The 10391-nt window shown below is 54.4% G+C and overlaps 1 protein-coding gene across 3 annotated transcripts in view; it reads left to right on the top strand.

Annotated features, from left to right (window-relative positions):
* The first annotated feature begins 8458 nt into the window (after positions 1-8458).
* GRAP (GRB2 related adaptor protein) overlaps positions 8459-10391 on the top strand; it is a 38597-nt gene continuing 36664 nt past the window's right edge. The window contains exon 1 of one of the 3 annotated variants that reach the window (XM_042853077.2): positions 8459-8854. In XM_042853077.2, coding sequence (XP_042709011.2) covers positions 8546-8854 — 309 coding nt within the window. In that variant the 5' untranslated portion in view covers positions 8459-8545. The remainder of the gene's footprint in view (positions 8855-10391) is intronic. The other 2 variants (XM_042853076.2, XM_005288990.4) reach the window with 2 other exon arrangements.

The raw sequence follows: 10391 nt of genomic DNA, 5'->3' as shown, positions 1-10391 counted from the left end.
GGGGGGTGGTGTTGGGATTTGTATAGCAGGCGGGGGGGCGGTTAGCACCCCTGATTGAGTCTTGAGTAGAACTTTTCGGCTTTGGTCCTGTATGAGCCACCACTTTTTTCAAACGCTGGCTGCCCCCTGGTGACCAAACCAATAATTGCCACCTCCAAAAACGCCCTCCTCTGCAACCCACCCCTGGCTCTCACTGGGCAGAGTGTGGGTATTGGGCTCTCCGCACTCCCTTGTCCAGAGCCTGCCAGAGACACAGGGAGAGGGAGTCAGGCTATTTTCTTTGGCCTGGGCAGTTTTTCCTTCTGAAATGGGACTTTGCATGTGCTGGCAGTGCCCGGGTTGCTCAGGGGTGCTAGATCTGAACCTAAGTGAGAGAGAAGGGGAGCCAGGCGGGGTAATCCCAGGCCGTTTAGTGACATTCTGAACTGGCTAGTGCAGAGGTGGGCAAACTACAGCCCACGGGCCACAGCCGGCCCACGGAACCGTCCTGCCCAGCCCCTGAGTTCCCAGCCCCCTCCCCCGCAGCCTCACCTCGCTGCGCCGAGCCACCAGCACTCTGGGCAGGCTGGCTCCGGCCGGGCGGCGGGGCTGCGAGCTCCTGTGCTCTGAGCAGCATGGTAAGGGGGCGGGGAGCTTGGATAAGGGACAGGGGGTCCCATGGGGCAGTCAGGGGACAGGGAGCAGGGGGCAGTTGGATGGAGTGGAGGTTCTTGGGGTGGGCGGTCAGGGGACCGGGAACAGGAGGGGTTGCATAGGCGTAGGAGTCCCAGGGGCCTGTCAGGGGGCAGGGGTGTGGATAGGGGTAGGGGCAGTCAGGGGACAGGGAGCAGGGGGGGTTGGATAGGGGGATGGGATCCCAGGGGGCGGTTAGGGGCGGGGGGTCCCAGGAGAGGGTGGTCAGGGGACAAGGAGCAGAGGGCGGTTGGATAGGGGGTGGGAGTCCCGGGGGGGCTGTCAGGGGGTGGGTTTGTGGATAGGGGTCGGGGCAGTCAGGGGACAGAGAGCAGGGGGGTTGAATAGGGGGCGGGCAGGGCCGAATCCAGGCACCAGCCAACCAAGCACATGCTTGGGGCGGCACCTTGGGGCAGGGCGGCGCTCGGGTTTTTATTTATTTATTTATTTATTTATTGGTTCATCGGGGCAGCGCTGGAGGGGTTTTTTTTGTTTCCGCATGTGGCGTTCGGGGGGGCAGGGCTTTGGGCAGCGCAGCGCTCGGGGGGGTGGGACTTCGGGCGGCGCGGCGCTGGGGGGGCGGGACTTCGGCAGCGCGGCACTGGCGCGGCATGGTGCTCGGAGGTGGGAGCAGGGGCTGGCGCAGCATGGCGCTTGGAGGGGGCGGGGGCTTGGCGCGGTGCTGGGGGGGGCGGGGGCTGGCACGGCACAGCGCTCGGAGGGGGGGGCGGGGGCTGGCGTGGCACGGTGCTCGGAGGGGAGCAGGGGCTTTGGGCGGCGCAGCGCGGCGCTCGAGGGGGCGGGGCTTCAGGCAGCGTGGCACTCTGGGGGGGCGGGGATTTTGGCAGTGCTGGGGGGGGTTGGCTGCGTGGCGCTCGCGGGGGGGGGGGGAAGTTAGAGCCAGCCCTGGGGGTGGGGTCCCAGGAGGGGACGGTCAGGGGACAAGGAGCAGGGGGTTGGATGGGGCAGGGATTCTGAGGGGGGCAATCAGGGGGCAGGAAGTGGGAGGGGCCAAATGGGGGCAGGAGCCAGACTGTTTGGGGAGGCACAGCCTTCCCTACCTGGCCCGCCATACAGTTTCACATGAGGGCCAATGTGGCCCTCGGGCCAAAAAGTTTTCCCACCCCTGGGCTAGTGTGTCTGGGTGCCACTGTCCTCTAGTGGATGGAATCGGAACTGCTCCTCTTTGTGTTATTTTAATTATCTGTATTATCAGAGCAGCTGGGAGCGCCAGTTATGGAGCAGGACCCCGTCTGCGCTAAGGGGAGTTCATTATAGCCACAAGTCCTGGCAGTAGGGTTTTGCCTCATGTACAATTAGGCTGTGTTGCTTAAAGCCCTGGAAAATTCAGTGGCCAAAGCCGGCCTGAAAATCAAATGGGGTAAAACCCAAATTCTTCTGGTGGATGACTTTGAACATGCTGCCGGCATCTTAGCGGGCGAAACCGCTCGATCGAAATTGTCAGCGGCGTCCCCGACCTCAGCTCTGTTGTGAAGAACTCGGGTGGCAGTGAGAAGAAACTCGAAGCCAGCGCTGCAAATGGGGAACGGCATCGAGAACGCCTTTCGCACATCACACGCCCCGCTGAGGAGAGAGAGGAAGCGGAGGCTGTGCCACGCTTCGGCGGTCGGGATCCTGATCTGCGCCACTGAAACGCGGCCCCTCGCTGTCAAGATTGGAAAGAAATTGGAGGTCGTTCCGATGAAACGTCTCCGAACGATCGTCTACCTAGATAGGTCCCAGTCTCTCTCTCATCAGCACTCTCTAGGTTGGTAGGGTCATCTGCTCAAAGGCCTACCAACTACACTGGGAGACCCCTCTTCCACTTGGATCCAAACAAAGCAGGATGGAAAAGACCCCCCTGGAAGACCTAAAATAGGATGGCTGGATGGCATCTACAGACTCCTGTCCCGCACAGGCATTTCACCCTGTAACCCGCCAGATTTGGCTGAGGACAGATTTGGTTCTGCGTCCCAGTGAACGAACGGTGCTGCACTGCGGTCCAACAACCAGCAGAGGGTAGCAGCCTCCCGCGTCTCCGAGTCCTCCCTGTGCGGTGTACAGCTTGTAAACAGACCGGCAGCGTTTTACACGGTATCAAGCGAGCTGGATCTGGTGACAGTGTGAAAGTCCAGCCCATGCTTCAGAGCAACTGCAGGCCCCCCATCCCGGGGTTCAGTCTATCGCCTGGAATGCCCCTGGCTGCCTCGGGAAGCGGTTTCACTACAAACAAGCATATTTGCTGGATGCATCTGAGCCTGGCGCCGACCTGCCGTGACCCGCTGGGGATGAGAACAATTCCAGTTCCAGGTCACGCCAGGACAGGTCCGAACCCGCCAGCCCTGGCACATCCCGGCCAAGGCTGTACAGAGAACACACCAGTGCAAATCATACAACACTACAGTGCACTGACATCATTCATCGGCACGCTGGCTAGCCCATTAGAGCCCTAAATGCCACCGAGAGCCAGATTCTTACACTGGTGTCGATCAGGAGTAAGTCTGCGGTGTTACAGGGGTGGGACAGGAAGGTCAGGCCCCACGATAATGTCGCATTGCCAACTCCCACAGTTGTACCACGAGTCTCGCAATATGCGGTGCTTTTCTCACAGCCTCCGCGGCTGGAGCTGTGGGACTCGGTGAGAATCTCAGCTTTTCAAAAGTACCTTCCCAGCCTTCGGGGTTGCAGAGGGAAGCGTGAAGCCGTGACCCCTCCAGGCCCTGCAGCGGAAGGCAAATGACATTCATTGTTTTTGAATATCTCATGATTTTTAAGCCAATCTCCCAGAAGGTCCAGCAGGGGCAGGCGTGGGGGCTTCTGAGCCAGGAAACTGCTGGCCGCAGCTGGTGTGTTCCGAGATGCAGGGCTGGGTGGCCAGCCTTTGTAAATAAACAGGACTGGACCCAAGAAGAGACCTGGCTCCATCTTCAATTTGTCCTCCTAACGGAAACAACCCAGCAAGGCCCCAAATATTGGCTAACCTGGGGGGCCCATAGGGCAACTCCGCACACCCCCTTCTCCTCCCAGGCTGAGCAGCCCGGCTCTGACCTCCCCTCTCTGATCCTTCCGCTTTCTCCTCCCCAAATAAAGAGCTGAGTATACGAGCAACTTCTGTTAACATGGCTTTCCCAGCCAGCCCCCCCATCACCCCACAAGCTCCCTCTGTTAACACGGCCTTCCCAGCCCCCCATCATCCCCCGAAGTGGTTCACAACAAGTATCCGGTATCCGTCCCTTGGACCCAGGAATGTTTTTGCCCACGTGCTTCTCTCCTCGTTGTCTTTCCCCCTCCGTTGGCTTGGCTCAGACCTGCCACAAACACTGCACGTCCCCCCGCTGCCGGATTTTGGCAACAAGGGACTGTGGAGTGTGATTAGGGTCACCTTGGCCTCCCTCGCCCCATATTACACCCTGTCTGCCCCTGGCACTCTCGGCCTGCTCCAGGTGCTTCCTTTGACCCCTGGTCATGGCTGATAAGAGCAGCAGGACAATTGCATCATAGCCTTGAACCGCACTTAGCTGAAGGCCGCCAGAGAGGAGCTGGGGACTCCGGTCCCAGCAAAGCCTGTGGATGAGCTAAAACCTCTAGACTAGAGCAAAGGGATCAGTGCTAAAGCCAGGGTTTTAAGCTCCGGTGCTGGGCACCCTAAGCTACAACAAGGGACCTTTGTGGCCTCTAGGTGAGGGTTGATCCCAAAAGAAGCCTTCTAGCTAAGCTGCCAGGAGATTCCCTACCCCGGAGATTGAAGGCACACACAAGGCATTGCAAGCTTCCTCCTCTCCCTTCTAGCCTTGCCAATGCCCCCCCACCCGCACCCACAACCTGCCCTGCGATTCCAGCCCGGGGCTGCTCATTGCTGGGGTGATGCCAGGGGTGACATGAACAGCAACCAGACGAGGAAGCATAGAAGAGTGGGCATGACTCGGCACAGGGGTGGGAAGCAGAAAAGCCCGAACTCAGCCCCTGATTTTCTCTGCAGCCTTGGGCAAGTCCCTCAGTCGCTCGGTGCCTCAGTTTCCCCATCTGCAAAATGGGGATTGTAACCCTGCCCTAACCCTCAGGGCATTGGGTGACCAGGCTCTGAGCTCCTCAGGCAGCAGGAGCCGGGGAAATGCACAGTCTGATTCTCTTGGGCCCAGAGGGCAGGGGCTAGAGCAAGCAGGGTATTTACCTTTCACCCTGACTCATCATTCTTCAAATCACATCCTCTGTTCTCGTCCGGCCCGCCGCCTCGCTGATCCCCCTCGCTTCCCTTTATTCTGGCCCCGAGTGAATTTTCCCACTGTTTGCAGGAAGTGCTTCCTGGGATGGTGCCAGACAAGGGGAAAACAAGAGGTAAATATTGTTTTCTTTCTCCCTGAAAGCCTGCCAGCAAGGCTGAGTGTCTCTCTGGCCAGCAGCACCCCAGTGACCCCCTTCTCCCCCAAACTCTATGCACCCACTCAGGGGGTCTGAGCTGATCCCCTACAACTTGCCCAGGCTTCAGCTCGGGGCCCAGCTCCCCACACATCCTGTGCAGGAGGGCAGGGAGCATTTCCCAAGACTCTAACGTTGCACCTGCTGCCCCCTTCTGGGTTCACTGGGCATGAATTTTTCTGCTGGGCAAATATAGTTACCCTCATCCAATCAGGGAACAGAAAAAAGTACCATGTGGTTTGTCTAGCCAATCACAAGCAAGCCAAGAGAGATCAAATGACAGACATTCACAGCTGCTTCCCAAGGTAAAAAATCCAAATAGAAATTGGCTAAATGGGAGGAAACCACCATCTGCCCTGCCCCATCCACCAGCAGAAAAAAGAAGAAAAACTCCCAGAATAAATGACTGGCTGTGAATGACTCACTCCTTTCTCACAGCAAGGCGGCTGTATTGGGTTTGCAGGCCTCTTAATATTGGGGCTCATTTCCCATATCCTCTGAAGTCCTGTCACCCCCTGGCACGCTGATTCCATAACATGTCCCCACCCTTTGTTTTGACCATATAGGTTGTAAATTCTTTGGGGCAGAGACTGTGTCTCACAATGGGCCTGATCCTGCCCCGTTGACGTCAATGAGAGTTCTGCCACTGACTTCAGTGGAAGCAGGCTCCGCCGGATTCCGTGTGTGTGTGTGTACAGCACCTAACACACGACTAGGGCTGCCACGCCACCTCTGAGGTCCAAAACTCTGGGATATCCAGAATGATCCTGAGCCCCAAAACTGGGCAGCTGGCAGTGTGTATTGAGCACCCTTACAGACGTCCCGGCACAGCTGCCTCGAAAAAGGGACAATCCTGGGAAAACCTTGATAAGCTGACTTCCCTAGTCCTGATCTCATAGAATCATAAACTCATAGGACTGGAAGGGACCTCGAGAGGTCATTTAGTCCAGGCCCCTGCAATCATGGCAGGACTAAGTATTATCTAGACCATCCCTGACAGTTGTTTGTCCAACCTGCTCTTAAAAATCTCCAGCGATAGAGATTCCACAACCTCCCTAGGCAATTTATTCCAGTGTTTAACCACCTTGACAAGTTTTTCCTAATGTCCAACCTAAACCACCCTTGCTGCACTTTAATTGCTTCTTGTCCTATCCTCAGAGGGTAAGGAGAACAATTTTTCTCCCTCCTCCTTGTAACAACCTTTTATGTACTTGAAAACTGTTATCATGTCCCCTCTCAGTCTTCTCTTCTCCAGACTAAACAAACCCAACTTTTTCAATCTTCCCTCATAGGTCATGTTTCTAGACCTTTAATCATTTTTGTTGCTCTTCTCTGGACTTTCTCCAATTTGTCCACATCCTTCCTGAAATGTGGCACCCAGAACTGGACACAATACTCCAGTTGAGGCCTAATCAGCGCAGAGTAGAGCGGAAGTATTACTTCTTGTGTTTTGCTCACGATACTCCTGCTAATACAGCCCAGAATAATGTTTTTTCTTTTTTGCAACAGTGTTACACTGTTGACTCATATTTAGCTTGTGGTCCACTATGACCCCCAGATCCCTTTCCTCAGTACTCCTTCCTAGGCAGGCATTTCCCATTTTGTATGTGTGCAACTGATTGTTCTTTCCTAAGTGGAGTACTTTGCATTTGTCCTTATTGAATTTCATCCTATTTACTTCAAACCATTTCTCCAGTTTGTCCAGATCATTTTGAATTTTAATCCTATCCTCCAAAGCACTTGCAATCCCTCCCAGCTTGGTATCGTCCACAAACTTTATAAGTGTACTCTGTATGCCATTATCTAAATCACTGATGAAGATATTGAACAGAACCGGATCCAGAACTGATCCCTACAGGACCCCACTCGTTATGTCCTTCCAGCATGGCTGTGAACCAGTGATAACTACTATCTGGGAATGATTGTCCAACCTTATAGTATCTCTTCCAATGATTTTGCACCCACCTTATAGTATCTCCATCTAGGTTGTATTTCCCTAGTTTGTTTATGAGAAGGTCATGCGAGAGAGTATCAAAAGCCTTACTAAAGTCAAGATATACCACATCTACCGCTTCCCCCCTATCTACAAGGCTTGTTACCCTGTCAAAGAAAGCTATCAGGTTGGTTTGACATGATTTGTTCTTGACAAATCCATGCTGACTGTTATTTATCACCTTATTATCTTCTAGGTGTTTGCAAATTGATTGCTTAATTATTTTTTCCATTATCTTTCCTGGTACAGAAGTTTGAGTCCTCCAGATGCTGCCGTAACTTATTATTGTTATCAGTAATAATAACCTTTTATTGTTTCCTATGTCACCTCATGGCCTTTTTTCACAAGGCAATAGAAGTTAAATAAACTAAGGAAATAGAATGTAAAAAACTTTGTGAATGCAAACGTAGGGCTACACATTGAAATGAAAAAAAATCTGGAAACTAATGTCTGCATTTCTAACGTGCTGCGCATCGCAGTATGTGAGACATTGATGTTTTGTTCTGCCGCCAGCAAGTTCTCTTCTAGAAGGTGCTGGATGCTTATGTTCTCAGAACATTAAGTCTTTCCCTTGTCTTGAACGTGCTTTGCAGCGGGTCTGTAAAACCGTTCACCGCTTCCAACAGCGTCCCCTCATGGCCAGGGGTGGCTCTGCAGCAGCCCGCTGTAGGTTTCCTTCTCTTCAGGGTTCCTCAATCAACTTCAAACCCAGGTTTTGCTCTGTTCCCGACACCCATCCTTAGGGTCTGGGCTGATTCCTATCAAAGGTCAAAAGAAAAGTCAAAATCCCCAGTGTACAAAGTTTAAATCAATTCCTTGCTTTAGCGGGCCGCTCCCAGCCCCCAGTGTCTCAGGATCGTTCCTGCAGGAGCCTTGTGCTCACACTGCAATCCCTCTACCCAGGCCTCTCCCTGATTGAGTCACTGACCTGATTTCCTCACCAGGGGAGCTGAGTGGGGCCCATCTTCCCTTAAAGCCCCAGTCACCCTGTGTTGGTAACACCCGGCCCATCTCTAAGAGCTTTCGTCTGAGGCTCTCAAAGCACTTTACAAACTTGCAGCCACCCTCCCTGAAGGGACTGTAGCTCATTGCTATCACCCGATTTTACAGAACGGTAAACTGAGGCACAGATCAGCCAAATGGCTGGCCCGTAGGTAGTGCATTCTGAACTGCTTCAGTGCCCAATCACATTAGACTGCGTCTTTCCCTTGAATTCAACGGGCTTTAAGTCAGACTCTGAGACTCGTGACTCCCAGCCCCATTCGCTCCTCCCCAGAACATTTCCCCCAGCTCCCTATCTCCAGGGGCATCAGTTTCCATGTAACTTCTCCCCTTCCCGCCAGAGGCCGGGATCCCTTCCTGGCCCGCCCAGCGACAGCCAAGTGGCTTCCTGCCTGATTTCTCACCAGGAAGAATCTCTCACTCAACTAACAAACAAAAGAAAACACAAAAATCAAAGCAGCAATGCCTGTCTGCAAGCCCGAGCCGAGAAACAGGAAGCCAAGGGCTTCATCGCCTCTTCCTGAGCGTCGCTCGGAACAGCCCCCAGGTCTTTCTGGGCCAGCCTGGCCCCTCCCTTCCGCAGCTGCATCCTCGCGCCCCAGCCTCACACCGGCGGCGAGGGCAGGTGCAGCGGGTGAGAGACAGGGGACCGCTGCCGGGAGCCCTGCCGAGCCGGGGAGCGAAGGGGGCAGGATGGAGTCTGTGGCTTTGTACAGCTTCCAGGCGACGGAGAAGGACGAGCTGCCCTTTCGCAAGGGGGACACGCTGAAGGTACCCTCTGCCCCCTGAGGGACTGCAGGTTTCCTGATCCCGGGGCGGGGGCTAGGGAGTGGGGAGATCTGGGGGCAGATGAGGCTCTAGGATGCCTCTGAAATGCACTGGCCCAGAAGCTGGGATTGGACCGAGGAGGGAACTAGAAAGCACCTGAGACCAGCTGCACCAGCAGGGAGAGGTCGTGCTGGGTGCGGGGTTAGACGGTGCCTGAGATGTGGTGGCCCAGAGAGACGGGTAAGCCCTGTGGACACAGCAGGATGCAGAAGCGGTGTCCAGCCCAAGCTACTAGCGTCCGTGGTGTGGACTGGCTTGTTCCTTTCATGGCCTGGCTCCCAACCACCCCGAAGGGCTGGGAGGACTAGGAGGCATTGCTTGCCACTACCGATCCTAGCTGCACTGATGTCCATGGCCAAACTGCCTGGGGACTTTACTGGGGAGAGGACAGAGGAGTCTGCCCGTGCAGCGTTCGGGGGGGGTGTCTGTGGGTTGAGGGGGATCCCCGGGACATCTGTAAAGAGACCTGGCCTGGCAGAGGGCTGACTGCAAAGAGCAGATGAGCTTGGAAGGAGGCGTCATGCAACACAGCTGAGCTCCTCTGTGTAAAGTGAGACTGAGACAAAGAGGATGGGCTTGCAGTCTAGACGCCGGAGTAGGACCCTGTAGTTGTGGGTTCAGTTGCAAGCTCTGTGGCGGACTCCCCCTGTAACCAGGGGCAAACCACTCCATCTCTCTGGGCCTCAGTTCCTTTCTCCCTCCCTTTGTTTTTACTGTAAACTCTTCTGGGCAGAAACCGTCTCTTACGTGTGGGCCTCCAATCGCAAACGACAAACTAGGGCAATGGGGTCTAGGTGAAATGACTGTAAGGTGGGTGTGCAGCTGTTGAGAAACCAGTCAGTAGTTGTGAGTAGTTCACTGTCAAACTGGGAGGATGTGCCAAGTGGGGTTCCATGCGGGGGTCTGTATGGCCCTGGTACTAGTCAATATTTTCATTAATGACTTGGGGGATGGACTAGAATGTACACTTCTGAAATTGGCGGATGACACCAAGCTGGGAGGGGTTGCAAGCACTTTGAGGAAAGGATTCGAATTCAAAACAATCTTGATACCTTGGCGAGCCAGCCTGAATTCAGCAAGATGAAAGTCAATAGAGACAAGTGCAAAGGACTACACTGAGGAAGGACACATCAAATGCGCAGCTACAAAATGGGGACTCGCTGGCTAGGTCGTAGTACTGCTCCAAAGATCCTGGGGTTATAAGGAATCCCAAATGGAACATGAGTCAACACTGTGATGCTGTGGCAAAAAAGGCAAATGTCGTTTTGGGGTGTGTTGACAGGAGCGTCGTATGTAAGACACAGGCTGTAATTGTCTGGGTCTGCTTGGCACTAGTGAGACTGCAGCTGGACTACGCTGTCCAATTTTGGGTGCCACACTTTAGGAAAGATGTGGACAAATTGGAAAGGAAAGACTGAATGAATTGGGCATTTGTCTAGAGAAGAGAAGGGGGGACTGATAGTTTTCAACTATGTAAAAG

This window comes from Chrysemys picta, chromosome 10 (assembly GCF_011386835.1).
Source record: "Chrysemys picta bellii isolate R12L10 chromosome 10, ASM1138683v2, whole genome shotgun sequence".
NCBI classification, from domain to species: Eukaryota; Metazoa; Chordata; order Testudines; family Emydidae; genus Chrysemys; species Chrysemys picta.
Note: the sequence above shows the minus strand (reverse complement) of the source record. Positions and strands in the feature narration are given on the sequence as shown.